The sequence below is a fragment of the Antrostomus carolinensis genome, unplaced genomic scaffold (genome assembly GCF_000700745.2).
Source record: "Antrostomus carolinensis isolate BGI_N321 unplaced genomic scaffold, ASM70074v2 scaffold4791, whole genome shotgun sequence".
Lineage (NCBI taxonomy): Eukaryota > Metazoa > Chordata > Aves > Caprimulgiformes > Caprimulgidae > Antrostomus > Antrostomus carolinensis.
The window spans coordinates 138,484-155,297 of record NW_010291897.1 but is presented as its reverse complement, the minus strand read 5'-3'; the positions used below and the strand labels follow the sequence as shown (position 1 = coordinate 155,297).

Sequence of the window (16,814 nt, the reverse complement as noted above, 5' to 3'; positions counted from 1 at the left end):
TGCTGAGTGGAGTTTGGTGAAATACATTACTGGAAGTTAGTCAGACTTGAGTAGCCTTTAGTAGGAGATGGATGAGTGGGAGTGTGTTTATGATATGAATTTTTCATACAGATCAGTGGAAACCTCTTACTGATTTGAACAGGCCACAAATTGAGTGCATTAGGAAATTCTCTCAGCCCTGTTGAGAATTGCCTAGTTATTTTTGGAGGATTACCCAAGGTGAGGATGCTTCTGGAGTAAGCAGGACTTTAAACTGGTATGAGAATTTATCAGGTGTTTTGTCAATTAATGTAAATTATTCACATATTTTAATAGAAACCATTTGTTTTACCTAACCTTTTGTAGAGAAATCACAATATTATGAATGGTTGACTTTGTGTTTTTCTATGGCTGTTTCACAGAGTTTTTTGAAATACGCATGAATATTTTAATTTCATGTAAAAACTAGCTATGTATAAATCTAGGCAACTGTCAACAGAACTATTGTCTCTTCAGTCTGCTAGAAAAATAATTCACAATATGTGTGTATGGGGCTGTGATTGCCAAAGCCTGTTCATGGTGACAGGTGTTGGATATTCATCTGCTCATTTCTCATTAGGAACAATGTGGTGGGCTGATGAGACAATTTGATCATTGGAGGTCCTGTCTTGATTTTTGTTTATAAAATGTATGGCTATATTTATGAAAATACTTTAAAAATAGTAGATGTGTTTTCTATGTTTTAAAATTTGACATATAAGTATTTTAGATGAAAATATTTGTTTTCTCATTGCCAACAAATATCTATTATATGTGATCTGTAATTAGGCTCACAGCTTAACATAAAGGATGAATGCTGCTCACTGAGCTGCATCGTTGACCTTATTGTGGTAAAATGACCAATTTTGTTTTACCAGCTGTGACTTTGGAGGCAGGCTGAATGACAGGGAACACATAAAGCTTGACAGATTAAAATATTTCCCGCACATAATTCTGTGTGTATCATTCAGAATTCAGCAGCAGTCCTTGCTTGATAAGCTTGCTAATATCTTCATGTTCTAAGGAACATCATGCTCCTGTATGGGGTCTCTTGTACAGGCTCAATCGCGCAGTCTTCACTGAGGCAAAACTCCCAGTGAAAAGCATCATCAGTATGGCCATGGAAAGCACTGAATACAAGGGTAGAAAAACTCCTCACAAGAGCAGTGCGTCTGCCTAAGGAAATAGAGCATGTAGTTCTGTGACTAATTATGAATTATAGAAAGAACTAAAGGAAAAAAGACACAAAATTGGGAAATAAATGGTTGATTACTCATCTTGCATCAAAAGAGGACATTTTCAAAAGGCAAGCCAAATTATACCTGCTTTTTGCAATACTATTTGTATCTACTTCTCACCATTTCCATCACTTACAGTAGAAAATAAAACTATATTGTCCTTCAGCTTGTTATATATGCGGCAAGGACAACTGAAAGGTTGCATGCAGAACATTCTAATTTTATATGAAAAGAGTGGAATAAGTTATGTCAGCACGTGAACAAGAGGTAGCTTTTTAGTTTTTCCATGAATGTGTTCTGAGTTCTGCAGAAACAGCCAGATACAGGTGAAATGCAGTGATGCTGACTGATGAAAGTATACCAAAGCCATAGAACTCCATGTGTTGGATTTAATAGAGTCTGGAATCACAAATGGCCCTAGTTTGGCCTTTGAGCTGAAATGATGAGGCGAGTGTTGCTTCTGTGCGGTTGAGCATCTGACAACGTGTTTTACCTTTTTTCTTTGATGTGATATGAGTTACAGGATATGAATTGCAGATATCTTAATGGAGTATTAATTTCAAACTGCAAAATACTTAGTGTGCTCACAAAAAAAAAAAAAAAAAAAAGCTTTAAGTGAGTTACCATTGGATATCTGGCCTTTTGTGTTATCCTAGAACTTGATTTTGAGTCCTTACTGCAGAAATCCACCTCTGGAGGTGCCGTGGAAGCAATGGTGTTTTCTGTTGTCACCATGAAACAGTTTGTGGTGTCTTAAGTAAAGCAAAGATAGGAGGCTGACCCTCTTATGCCCCTTTCTGGAAATCCTTTATGGATACGATGCCAGAAAAGGGTGAGCCAATTTTGTACTGCGTAGTTAAGTAATGTCAAGGGGAACCAATATAGTTTACAGCTGCTTATAAATTAAGGTTCTGGTCATGTTTATCAGCTCAATTTTGTAGGTGAGGATCCTGAAGCATCAATTTAGTGACTTAAGAATGTAAGACTACTAGTTCAATGTTTTTACTACTAAGGCACTAAGAATAACCTAGTATCTTCTGTCAACAAATACAAAAGTATCAAGCTCAAGAAAACATCTGTAGAGTTACAGATGTTTGTGTTGATTTGGTACATGGCATGCTCGGCCACCTCTAAGAGAGTAGCTATCAGTGAGAGCTTAGCAATTTGTTGAACAAAACGTGTTCTGTGTGGTTAAAAACATCACTTCCTCCATTAATCATTAACCCGCTAATGACTAAATGTATTTCCTGAATGACATCTGCTCTGCTGGTCTGTTCATCCATCTTAAAATCCCACCTGTTTCCATCATAACACATGCAACTAATGTAAGTATTTCTGTGTCTTTTAAAAAAGTTCCTTGTGAGGTTATTAATAGGGGCCTCCAAACCATATGCTTTTTGTAAGCACAGTTGTTACCACCATGGGAACACTTTAGGAACAGTGTGAACAGAAAAGATGAACCTACATATTTCATGAATAGTAACTGAGTTTTTGAAAAAACAAATTGCTTTGCAGTGAAATTCAAAATTTCACAGCAGATACTCAGTAGACAGTGTTGGTATCATTCTAAAAAGAAATACACTGTTCTTCACAGTACAATAAATGTTGGTCTTATTGGAGTCCAAATTGTCAGATAGAACATGATTCCTGCAAAATAAAGACTAAAAACATATGCTAACCCCATCTGGCTGTCCCTTAAAGCTGTTGGCAGAGTTCATGCATATGGGGTGTATGGACTGATAACCATTTTGATATAGAGAAAGAGGTTTTTAAAGTTTATATTTCTTTGATACAGGTTTGTTGTTTTTTTTCTTTGAGTATCTCTAGAAATACTTTTCTATGGGTTTTTTTTAATGCTTGTAAACAGTCAGATTCTATGATGAAGATATGAGCCTGGTAAATGGAAGACAACCCTGAAACGTTATTGTCATTGAAAATAACCAATTCTATTTTTTTCTTAATGATAAATTTGATAAGTGATGCACATCTCAGACATTCTGCATTTCTTCACTTCACAAAGAAATTTGTGTTCCCTGAGTCTTCTATAACAAAAGAGACAAGTAATAACATATTCTTCTCAGAAAGCATGTCAGCCTGCAGTGAAATTAGATGACTGCATTTGTTTTGAATAGATATAGATGAACAAAAATGGTCCATCTATCACAAAGCCACATTGTAATTTTTTTAAAAACCATTTTGTTTGGATTTTTGAGGGTAATTGTTAAAAGAAACTACTCTTTGAATGAACGTGCATGAATGAATGTGAAGACTTCTGAACACATCAGCACTAATTTACATTGCTTATGCTATTTGCCTTTTGTTTTGTGAGATGTTTCCAAGCAGTGTCATGCTTGGAATGTGGCCTTGGTATAAACAAGGTGATTCATGATACAATACAGAATATTAGTGAGTGTTTCTGTTGTAGAATAAGTCTTACTGTGATTTTTTTTCCTACCAGTTCAGTAACATGTGACCCTTGGCATTGAATCACATATGTGATTCATGAGTTCTTCCTGCTATAGGCTTGTCCACTTAAGTTTGAACCACTTAAAATTTGGTCCACTTATCATGACCTATAGGCCTTGCTCTGTATGTTTATGTAATTTAACTATAACAGTAACAATCAGAAAGAAAAGTACATGGAACCCATCAGAGTTTAAAAGATTATTCTTGTGGAAGGCCATCTTACTATGTAATGTAAAAATTCTGTGTGCTAAATGTCACTTTAAAAATAACATATATTTTTAAAAGTTTCAGAGTTCACATTGCCATCCAAACTGAATACAGATTGAAATCCAGACTGGAAGACCTCCAGATTGTTGATGGTTTGGTAGTTATATATCCATACTTTAAAAAGTTTTAGTTAGAGTCAGTGATCTGGGGTAAAGGGCTAAAGTGGTGTGATGGCTAGGTTAATATTCCAGTTTCAGTTGATCCTTCCTGAGTCAGGTTGAATTGAAAGAGAAATGTTGGAAAGTGCACTGCGAGCTGTACTGGCTAACAACTTCAAAGGTATTGACATAAAAGGAGAAGGATATGAAAAGAGAACTGTCAGTGAATAAGCAGCAGCAAGAAAAACCCGATAGGCAGCTGAAGGGGACACAGACAATTTGAGCATTACTTTCTGGATCATAATTTTCTCTGTAGTGGAACCAGTATCATCTTTGTTTATTATCTGTGAGATCATTCCAGTAAACATTAACATTTTAAACCCCCAAACTTTGTATGTTTTTTCAGAAATCCTCCTCCTACTTTGCTACATCCTGAAAAATGGTGCAGAGGATTCAACCATTTCATTTCACAGTGAGTTTTGTTTTCTTTTAAAAACAGCTTATTCAGCAAGGCCTACATCTGTCAATCTGAAAACAGAATTTGGTTTATGGAGTTGTTGCTTTTGCAGGTTTTTAAGTTCAGTTTTCTTTCATAGACTAAACCATGCTTCACTTTTTGAAAGCTGTACAGCACAGTTTGATCGTCTCATGTAATTTGCTTCACAGCTTCTCTGAACTCCTCAGCTGATTTGCTTCTTGACTTTGATGGAGATGGGACAGTTTTATAAATATACCTGATTTTCTTGATGGTTTTGCAGTGAAATTTTGTGTCATGGAGAAAAAAGGGTTAGTGAAAATGACTGCTGGTCAATTTAATATAAGAATTTAAAAGACAGGAAAGAAAATAGTTGCCTTTTTCCACTTTACTAATATTAAGTAGGTTGTACACCCAATATATGGAATTGAGCACCAGTTACACCAAGAGTGTAATATATTACCTTCATGGTAACAACTTTCTGGATGTGGCTGTCACTGAACTAAAATATACTTTCGTTTTACTTTTTTTTTCACTGTGAAACTAAGAAATCACAATTTAGTAGTTGCTAGTATTATATCAAAAAATCTTACAACAATCACTTATGAGTGATTTTTAAGGTTTTTAGTATTTCATTGTGGCCTATTACAGCCTAAACTGTAACATGGACAATAATATTTTTCAAACCCTTGGGAAGTTTACACTGTGCAAATAATGAAATAGTTTGAACACTGCTCTTCAGTATTGAGTTTTCAGGATAGGTTTGAAAATATGCACATCTGAATTTTGAATCTGTTTTCCTTAATTTATCTAGTGACTTGTGGAGGAGTACAATATCTCTGATGTCTTTTGCAGTCAGTTGTGTAGTAGTATCTTCCCATTTTAGGAGAAGTTAAAAATAGAAAGACTAATGCAGATTTTATTAATAATCCATTAAAAAATATTCTTATTTACTCTGCTGGCAGGAAGGTGAGGTACACTGTGATGGTTGGCCTACGGAGAAAGGCCATGACTATCATTACTGCAATGTAACTCAGAATCACTTCCAGTGTAGGTAGTAGAAGTACATTCCTGTAGAGCAGATTGACCCAAGTTCTCTTTATAATGCATGTTCTTGTTTACACAGCAGTGTACATTGTAATCTGTGGCAGAATCAGTCTTTAATTACAAAAGTCACTGGGTAGTGAATTAATTCCATTCTATTATAGAGAAACATTGTTTTTACAGCATTTATGGACTGTAGCCCATGTTCTGAGGGACTCTAATGCTGATGGGTTATATTCCACTTGCGCTTTAGAGAGTCAGTAGGTAGGATTATGTTCCTTTCTCATAAACGTTGTGCATTAACCTTCAGCATTGTTATACAGGTTTTTCCTTCTTGACGTCTCCCTTTTTAGAAATTCAGGCTGAGCTTGAGAACAACACAAAAACCTAAATTTAACATTTCGTAACATTTTGTTCAGTCCTTTAGTTCAGCGTGCACTGGTCATAGAAGAAGTCAGACATCGGTACTCTATGGCTATAGTTGTTTTTAATCTTGTCCTTTGGGGTTTTAATATGTTCAAATTTTATATTTTTAATCACATTGGGTTTTAATTACTTTTGCTTAATTACTTCCTCTCACCAGCAACATCTGCACGTTATCAAATCTTGCTTTTCATTTTTGCAGTAATACGCACTATGAAGTAAGGAATTATGCTCATATGCAGTCACTTAACATGGAGAAATGCAACAATTGTAATAAATATGCTGGTTTTATAGCTACCTTTAAGAGAACACTGAAATGGAATTCTCTGTGACATTGCTTCATTCTTGGGCATGTATTAGTAAAGTTGTTATGAGACAGAGGTTATAAAAATTTTTTTTGGAGGCATTAGTGGATTTTCTAGAAAACATTAAATAAATAATCATACAACTGCAAACCTTTTGGCCATTACTGATAATTGGCTCATTTATATGCGTTAGTTATGCATTTGTTGATACCTAACTTGTGACAGCTTAGTTATGAAAAATTAAAAGCAGTGATTGTATAAATTCCATACTCCCTTTTATCCATATGTTAGGACCTTGCCTGATGTTTTTGTCACCCCTGTGATGAGTGGTTAGCTTTCAAATAATTTCATTATCTACCTTCTTCCTGATGGCTAACATTATTTGCATAACAAGCTTATCTGCTTCAAGTTGTGGGCCAGACCTGTGTACTGACAAAAACCAAGCGTACAGCTTTGGCTAAGCATACTTTGGACTTCAGTTCTGTTTACACAATAATTTTATTTATGCTAAGATTGTCAAACCTGGTCATTGTAGCTTTTTTCATCTCCCATTCTCAGCCCTTGAAATGCCACTGTCTCAAGAGGCATTTTTATTGTAAGTGTTCTCTCACATATTAGTGATTTACAACATGCCCAAAGTGGAAGTTTCAATGTGCTTGTGTAGGTAACTCTTTAAACTGTTAAAATAGTTATAATGTATTTTTCAGAAAAGAAGACTGTATTTTTAACTATGATTCTGCTGCCACAGGAGATACGATTTTGCAGCAGCATTTTAAAATCAGATACATTATTTACAAAATCTGAATGGAGAGAGGGTCAAGATAGTTCTTAGCTTGGTGAATTTATGTTTCTATTCCCAGCATTGTTGACCTTGACTTGAGATTAAGACTGTAATGTGTTGCCTTCATAAGGATTTTTACAATAAGATAGCTAATCTAAGTTAGATATTTTGTTTTAAAAAAATAAAGACACAATTTAAGCCAAACCATCTCTGGCAGCAGCCTACTTTTGTATTTGATATCTACTGAGATACATGCAGCACATATATACATTTAAAATTCAGTGGATGCCTATTTATCTGTAATACCATAGTTGTCCATGAGGAACCTGGCTGCTCTGCTCATAATGTGAGAAAAAAATAATTATCTGGGTTTTTTAATCTTCATATTAATAGGGCTTACCATTGCTATAAGGCCATGTAAACAACCACATCAGATGTTGGAGGATTGGCTCCTAAAAGCTATTTACTTTTACCTATGTTTATTTATATTTTGAAATAAAATAGCAGTTTTGAAGAGCTCACCGTATTCATCACCCATGAATGTTTATGAAGCTTTTTTTTTATAGTTACAGCATAGATAACATTGCTCTCTTAAGATAACAGTTTGTATCCACCACCATTTTAGACATACAGTGCTTCAGAATTCGTTCATAAAATAATACAGGCTGTATGTTAAAATTAGTAAAAAAACACCATTCACTACAATTATCTCACATGCCGCAAATAATTTTCTTGGCAATTTAAACCTTGACTGATCTCTAAGGGTAGATAGAAGAGTTAATATGTTATTGGAGGAGAAGGATACAATAACCTTTATTTACATTATATCACAAAATGGTAATTTTAATTAAAATGAGCAATGGTATCTCCAGGGACAGACATTCTCCTTTTAAATTTGTTTAACCAATGATTAGCTATTATGGTTCTTTGAATTAATTAGTCATTCTTGAGCTGGAGGGAATTAAAGAACAGAGAAATTCAGGAAGTACTAAAGTCAAAATGTGAAGTAACAGGATTTATGGTCACATTTATCATCAGGATGTAAATTCTGTTTTAGCAATGACATTTCAAATACAATACAAATAGAATTTTTAGTCTTGAGAAACTTAATTTTTTGTACTCAATTTAAACACAGCCTCGCAAGCTGAATTTCATATTAATGAGTCTACATTCAGAGTTATTCAATCAGTAGCTCATCTAGATTATATAGGTTTTAAGTGTTCCATTTAGATTTATTTTTTCTGAATGTAGATCAATTTTTTCACAATATAAGCAATTGCTTAGTGACATTCTGTTCATATTACATAAAGAACATTTTACTGTTTCTGTCGCTGAGAACATGGTATGTATTTGACATAACTCATTAATTTCAGTGTCTAAAGAGGCAAAGAGGTTTGGAAATGTTGGAAAGATACAAATTGTGATGTGTAAGGTTACCACCAAATCTGTAAGTTTTCACGTTTTATTCATTGATGTAGACTCTGAGAATCTGTCTACAGATTAACTTGAAATACGAAATTGTACTACCTGACAAAAGATCTCCACCACTTTTGAGTATTACATAAGATGTTTTTGTACAGATGAATGGGCATGTATAACAGATACAATTATCTTCAGCTTTATAATGAGTAGTTGTAGTTTAAAAAGTGCAATTTTAGGTAGAGGTGAGAAACTTCTTTGCAGGTGTGAAGTCCTGACCCTGTAAAGAATAGTGCTAAGTTTTACAAATGTCATAGTATCAAGATCTTTCACTCAGTAAAGTATACTGTGGAGTTCCTTACCATTAGTGATAAACACTGATTCTTCCCTTGGTTCCCACGGTTTGTGGGTTCATTGGCTTGCTACTCTCAACTAACAGCAGTAAGCATAGTGTAGAGAGAAAGATGTGTATCCATGGTGGAGTAACAAGTTTAGTTGGGAAGCACTGGCAATTCTAGGAATAGTATGCTGCATAGAAGATTATAATATCAGAGAGAGCATGTGAAGCAATTGTCTGATGAGACAAGTTTCCTTACGCCCTTCTTCAAGCTCCTATTATCATTAAGTGCCAGTATTTCAGTTTCTGCCTATTGCTCTTTCACTGGGATGCTTTTTAAGCTTCATCTGAAGTTCAGCTGCTTCTGGAGCTCTAAAATTATTTCCATTTATTGGTAGGAAGACCTTTTTTAACTAACATTTGCCATCTTTCTGCTTTACTGGAAAGGAAATGTAAAGGCAGGATGTTACCACCTATTACTACATGGTTTTCACTCCCATCATATTTAGTAGAAGTAAAGGCTGAGCATGGCAGAAGATTGAGGATAGTAAGACAGAAATGGTAGACACAAACACTAAGATGCAGAGTGGGAAGGAGAGAAGATGGCAGGAGCAAAGAGAAGTGCAATATATCTGTGCTGACCTTGTAGTAGTTTATTTTTAGGGATGGACTTATTCCTTCCAGTTAAATTATTCTAGTTCTCAAAGGATGTGTTCTAGATGATCCAGGTTTCTTTGGAATACATTTTTGATTATATGAGAGGCAGAAGTATGGAAACAGGAAAGCTGTAAAAATTTGAGTTGTAAAAAATATAAACCAAATAATAATCCAGCATTTCTGCCTGATAATAGTACCTTTGCATTGGACTGATGAAGCAACAGTAGAATAGTAGTGCCTTATTCCTGTCTGTAGATTAAGTCATCTGTAGTTGTAGAATAGAGCCAAGAGTTCAATTCCTTCTTTTATAACTGAAGAAACTGAGACAAAGGATATCTTGCTCAAAGTCACTCAATAATCAACATCAGAGCTGGAAATGAAGCAGTCCAGCATACTTTTAGATTAAGGGAAGCACAGATGCACCTGCTATCCTCTTGTTGGGCTGTAGGATACAGGTCAGGTCTGGCACACAGTAGTGGGAAGAATGTTGTTATTGCCTATGGACTTCCAGCTACTAGAACCTGATCTCCTCTGCCCAAGTGTTTGTGAACTACTTCAAATGAAGATGTCATAGCATGAATGGATTTGAGGTATCACAGCAGAGGGCATCAAGCAGTCGGTTTTGTGGTGTACAGGTGAGAAACTTTTCCCAGCTGCCCTGTGATGATGGCATAGTGAATCTACAGGTGCCTTTTAGTGGCCTTCCTTATTTACTGCAAGATAGGAAAGAATGCACTAAACACCAAAGGATACAAAAATATCTCTGTCCTTATCTGCCTTTCCATCTGTAACATAAGATGGAAAAGAAATAAACTGTCAGTATCAGACTGTGCTTTCCTTATCTCCTACCTTCTCTATGCTCCAACTGCCTCAAATCAGCTGCATACTGTAGTATCAAAGGGGAATGGATACCTAAGGGAGAGTGTTTGATACACATGCAAAACATAGTGTTTCTAATAAAAAACTTCAGTTGTAAAAGGTTCCAAAGGCTCTTTGTCTTCCTGGGTCTTCAAGGACAGTCCAAAGAAACAGAGCAAACCCATTCTTGGTAAAAGGTTAAAATCCCCCAGTTTCATCATACAATAAATAAATGTATTTGGTGTTTTTGAGATGCTCCCTAGAATTGTTCTGACTGAATATCTGTTGTCTCTGGTAAAATTCTAAGTGTTTCAACCTGGGCAAAGTCTGACCCATTCTAAGAGCTGCCACTCCATAGAGTTTCCTTTGTTTGCTCTCTAAACCATCTATAGGAGTCAGAATAAATTGTTGTGACTATTCAGCCAAAAGGAGACTGGGAAACCGGTTTTTCTGAAGATTTTGAGATCTGGAGATATTTTTTTAAGCTTTAGAAAAGGTAAAGCTATTTACTGCATCTAATTTTACAATTTCAGTATGAGTGAACCTTTGTTAGGTTTCAGATGTGTACTCTAAATTACATTACATGGTACTTGATGATAAAAATTAAACTGGAAGAAGATTTATTAAGAAAATAGGTGCTGGTGACACTTCAGTGTTAGAGCATTTCTTTCATTGTTAGGGAAGATTAGTAATTTACGGCATTTGCTACAAAAGGCAGATCAATAAAGATATAAATGTGTTCTGACCATCGGAATTTATATTATGCACATGATGACCAAGTACTTTGTCATAAATTCAGTCTTTCATCCTGATATCTGATTGTAGCAGAAGGAACAGTAAAATACTTGTGATTTATCATGAGATGCTGGTTCAAGACAGGAGACCTATTTAGCCTATATACATACCCTTAATGCTCAGCATTTGCTTTTTCCAAAGGGGCAACTATATATAGTTCTGAAGATAAGGTTATTTGTATCCTGTATGTCCAGTTGAATTAGGATAGAAAACAGAAATGCTGTTGTCAAAGCTGTCACAGTTTTTTAGTTCATTTTTGCAAACGAGTGACCTGCAGCAGTGGGGGATGGGCAGGCCTGGTAGTGAGAAGCAGGGAGGCTCAGGGAAGCAGGCATATCCCTGCATCATTATTACAAATGTAATTCATGAATTGTCTCTTCTTCTCCACCTCTCTGCTGCCTGAGACTGAGCAGTGTCTGCCACAGCTATGTGTGGTACAGAGGTAGGAAGAGCAGAGTGATGGATAGGAACAGAGCATTTTAACCAGCTAAAAACAGTCTAAGATTGTTATTTTTCCTTCCTTGGTTGGAAAGTTTCTGACCTAATGTGCCTGGCCTAGATGATCTTGCCTGTCAGTATCTGTCCTTCCATTTCTCTAAGCAGGAGGGGCAACCCAGTTGAGGTCGTGCTCTTTATTTCATCTTCTACTGTGAAACAACCTTCTGATAGAAGTAGCTGGGAAAGTGTGGCAAAGAAAAAATAAAAATCTCAGAACCTAGAGACCTCCTTCTCCCTGCTTAGGGAGAGGATCAAGAGAATATGACCTTACTCTTTTTCCTCTCTTTCTGGGCAGTCTCTGTTCTAGATCCCCAGCTGAGCCATCTGTCCCTTTGGGGGCAACCTGATAACTGTTTTTTCTGGGATTAGGAAGAGGGGATCTCAGCACCACAGGATGACCTGAAGTCCTGTTCAAGACCCTGGAAAGCTCCTCTATCCCAATAGGAGAGTCCTCAAAAGATTCCTCACTGCTAGGCAGCAAACAGAGCAGCAAGTACTTGTGCAAGCCATCAAGTATTGGAGGGCATAGGAGAGTGATGTAGAACTGTGCAAGGAGCAGATAATGGGGAGAGCACCCTGATGGGCTGGGAAGTGTCACAGAGGAGTGTGGGATAGGGACCAGAGGAGTGACAATGAGGACTTCAGCCATTTATTGAACAAATCGGAGACTTTATGTCTCTCTCGCCCAGAGGCTGTGGTGTGGATTCCCCAGCTCTATTACAGTCTGATGTGCAGTCATAATTTCTTCCAGGTAAAAACCTGTGCATCTTCCATGCATGTAGATGATGAACAGTGATTAGATGTCTGGTTGGATATTTGGTTTATGAGACAAAATAAGTTTCAACAATCCACTGCCAGCAGATGGGAAATCATCAGAAAATGTAGCATTTGCAAAATGTAATAATTGAAGAAAACAAAATACTGGAGGTAAATTATAATGTAACTAAACTATAAGGGTTGGAGCTGCTTGCTTGCTTTATTTTTAAAGAAAGTACTTGTGACCAAGTAGATCATAATAGCTCTGATGAAAGAGAATTTCTGAAAGAAATGAATGCTACTGCTTTACTTAGGTTTGGCTGCAATAATGAATGATGCTAGTAATTGTTTTCTGTTTCTGAACACATAGGAGATTTAGACCACCATTGCAGTTCTTATGAAATATATTTCTTTCCATTTATTCATTAGTAAATATTAGCTCCTGAATGCTGATAAATAGCTCCCCTTTTCAGTCATCTGATTTGCTGCTGCAAACTGGCAGTTTACATTGTTGAAAGGTAGCAATTCCAACAATGTTATCATCCAAGTGCAAGCAGGCAGTGAATTTTTAGAGGCCGTCTCAGATGGGCCTGTGTGTATGGGAGCCTGCTTTTATCCCCTGCTAATAAATGCTTCATCTTTGCCTGTAATTGTGGCAGAATGGAAATGGTGCTTAGGAGCCTGGCTGTGAGATTGCGGCAAATGGCTGCAACCTATGTTTAATGTAGTGACACTAATGAATTCTGAGAATTAATTTTCAGCAAAGAAAGCGTGATGGAAGGTACTAGAATTTCAAATTAGGTAATGGGTTGACTTTCATCAAGGCAAACATGTACAATGTTTATTTCCTTTTCAATCTCTGTTTACTTAGCCTTCACATTATTTTAGATCCAAAAAAGAGACCAAATACAATCATGTTTTCATCATACCTTATATGAAACCCATCTTGTAGTAGATTTGCTAGTCAGTTTGCCTAATGCAAGGAAGTCTCACCGCTAGTTTGTTTGGTTTTTTTATAGTGTCCACAGACCAAACAAATTTTCTGAATTTTCTGAATTTACAGGTGCATCACATTTGTTGGTTTTATATGTAATTGCAGCATGGATGCTGTTTGGCAGTGCCTCAGCTAACTGTCCAAACGGGTCTTAAAGGAATGCTCAGATGAGCGCCTGAAGGTATTTTAGTTTTCTCCTTTCCTCAGAAGTAAATCCTTCAGTGATATGACTATTTTCTGATAAGTGACATTATAAAAGCTATTTTGTTACTGTACTCTTCCTCTTTCAAATGTTTATATAACTGGATTTTTCTATATTCTTGATTTCTTTTTTTCTGGACTTTACATAAAATATATCTCTTGACTGGCAGCTTTGGACTCAAGCACCCATATAATCAACTTTTTCACACATTATAGTTCTATTTCAGGGTGCAGGTCAGTAGAAAATTGTTAAGAGCTGATATTCTATATAAAATGATTTTTTTTCTGAAGAGTAGTATAGTGTCAATACTGCTCCCAGTGCAGGAGATGATACCTTACTGAACACCTGCAGTCACACTGGCAGTTCAATGCATCATTTTTCACTAGCATTTAGGTGTTGGCCCAAGAATTGTTATTTTACAGGTAACAGTGACTAAGAACAGCAGCAACATGCATTCAGTGTGGCACTAAAAGCAGCACAGTTGAAATGACAGTGTGTAGAAGCAGAGCATGTAAATTTACCTCAGAGTATCAATAGGTCTTGTCTACATAGAGAGGAATTATAACAAAGGAATATGCATCAAGAGAAGAAACGTAAGGACTATCTTTCAGTGTCATATGACAGCTCTCCATCTTGCACTCCATCTCAGCAGACCTGGTGATGCACCAAATTGGCACTGAATGTCTGAGTATGCACTGAGCCCACAGTACCTACTGTGACTAAGCGGCAAGCTTAGTCATTAGCTTGGTCACCTTATGAATTCATGAAGTTTTAGTTGTGTTTCAAGTGAAATCCTAATTGACCATAGAGTGCAAAAATATCCTACTACCAGAGAATGAAGGTTGCATGTAGATGAAACAATAAATAAACTTGTATAGTTGCAAAGCAGAAGAATAGCATGCATGCAAAGTGAGTAGTCAACAGGCTATTGGCAGGAGTATGCGACAGAAGCAAAGGTAATCGTAAGGTAGTCTTCAAGACCGCCTTCCTGACAGAACTTACCTATGCTCATTAAAACACCTGCCAGACCCAAACAGCTCACATTTCGGGCACATAATAGAGAAGCTAAGAACTTTTTTTCACTAAAATGTTTTTCTTCTGTCTCTTCTTGTTGGGCTTCCTTAGTGAATGCACTATCCTGGACATTTGGGTGTTTCACCTAGGGGCCATCTGTATGGAAACATTTCTCTTGCAACTTCTGGATCTTGTCCATAGAGTCTCTTTGGAGGTGCATGTTTCCAGAGCTCAGAGCAGAATTCAGATTAATAATTGCATACCAACAGGTAAAAGATTTTTATGTTCTTCACACTTTTGATAAACACAAGATATTCTGTCTGGAACTGTGTTATTTCTTGAAGAGAATCCGTGTAAACTCTAATGTTGTTACCTGAAAAGTAACTGCCATGGCATTAGGGACAGTTGCGATAGGATAAGGGGTAATGGTGTTAAACTAAAATAAAGTGGGTTTAGACTAGATGTAAGGAAGAAATTTTTTTATGATGAGGGTGGTGAAACACTGAAACAGGTTGCCCAGAGAGGCAGTAGATGCCCCATCCCTAGAAAAATTCAGGGTCAGGTTGGACGGGGCTCTGAGCAACCTGATCTAGTTGAAGATGTCCCTGGTCTACTGCAGGAGGGTTGGACTACATGACCTTTAAAGGTCCCTTCCAACCCAAACCCTTCTATGATTCTATGACATAGCTTCACTTGGCTTCAGTTATATTACTGAAAAACTCCTCATGTAATAAAATTTAACAAGAAAATGTATATATTAACAATATAGCATAAAACCTGTAGATTTGTAATTATTGTTAGAATGGTAAAAAATCACACGAGTGCATGAGCTTTTTAGACTGAAATTTCCACTTCAGTTACTTGCTATCAATTTATGATTTTGTATGCTGCATAGTTTTTTGTTTTTTAGGGTGTTTTCATTTGCCTTCCTGATTAATGTTATCTTTCTTTTCAAATGCTTTTTTCCTTTCTCTCAGGAAGCACATACGTTTAAGCAGGATTGGCATGGACCGTATTGTTTCTGTGGGTGTACTGACTTTTAAAAACCGTGGATCACAAAAGGAAAAGCAGGAGGGGGAGTTGTCAGAACCTGTTGAAGGCTAATGATGGATCTCTTTATGGGAGGAAAGGACTGGTGTTTGTAGCCTTGCACTCAGAGGGCTGGAGATAAAGCAGGTTCTGTTACTTCAGTCTTTCCATCGCAAGGCTCCAGTTCTAGCCTATAGCAAAATTCACCGAAGTAGTTATAAAACTGGTAGCACATTTTACAGACTGTCTTTTCTGGACTAGATGTGTCAAGAAGAGGTTGGGAAAATGGTTTTCAGGAACCTAAAGTATTAAAGTTATGTTGAAAGGTATTTCAGGATCATTTTAAGAACAGACTTTAGGCTTCAGTAAAGTATTTGAGGTGAGGCTGAACTTTAATAATTTGATAATCTGTTTGGTAATGTTTGGAAACAATATTTATGGAATTTTTTAAATGTAGTTTAAATTTTGCAAATTGCTATTCATACTGCTAATTATTCTAAAAAGGTGTTAAAGTTTCATTGAACTTTTGGCTAAAAAGATAATATTTTTTTGTGCTATTTCACCCTGTTAAGGAGGTACTTTAGGTGTATCAATATCAGCAAATGTGACATGTAATTGTGAAGTATATAATAGGAATGCACCTCATCAAATAAACTCATCTTGGGCTATAGTTCGCTGAAATGATAGGTGCTAGAAGGGACGTATGTACTGAACTGCAGCATTTCTTTTTCACATTCTCAAATAATGTCAATAGTATTATTTGAGCGAGATAAACAGAATACTTTAACATAAAGAATTAGAGAGTACTTTAAAGCAGTTGAAACCTGTTAGATCATTCTTCTATTTGGACTCTATTAATTTCAGCTTTATTATAAAGAAAATAATTCAACTTTAATCATGGCTTCCTCAGTTTTAAATCTCAATTATATAAATTAGTATGATATTTTATTTTATCTCTTTAAAGGATGTATCTCTTTACTTATTACTAGATCACCTGTTCCTATCACAGGCAGAACTTTGGTACCTTGGCTAGCATTTATTTCCAACTCCTTCATTTCTCTTCCAATCTGAATTATGTAGATTTGCAGACTTTTCTATGATTATTATGCAATTTTCTCTTTCTATGATATCATTGTAATA

General features: G+C 36.1%; 1 protein-coding gene across 1 annotated transcript in view; it reads left to right on the top strand.

Moving 5' to 3' along the window:
- Positions 1-16,814, top strand: part of MYO3B (myosin IIIB) — a gene marked incomplete at its 5' end in the record, with an annotated part of 167,784 nt that overhangs the window by 30,628 nt on the left and 120,342 nt on the right. The window contains one exon of the mRNA XM_029087165.1: positions 4,494-4,559. Coding sequence (XP_028942998.1) covers positions 4,494-4,559 — 66 coding nt within the window. The remainder of the gene's footprint in view (positions 1-4,493; positions 4,560-16,814) is intronic.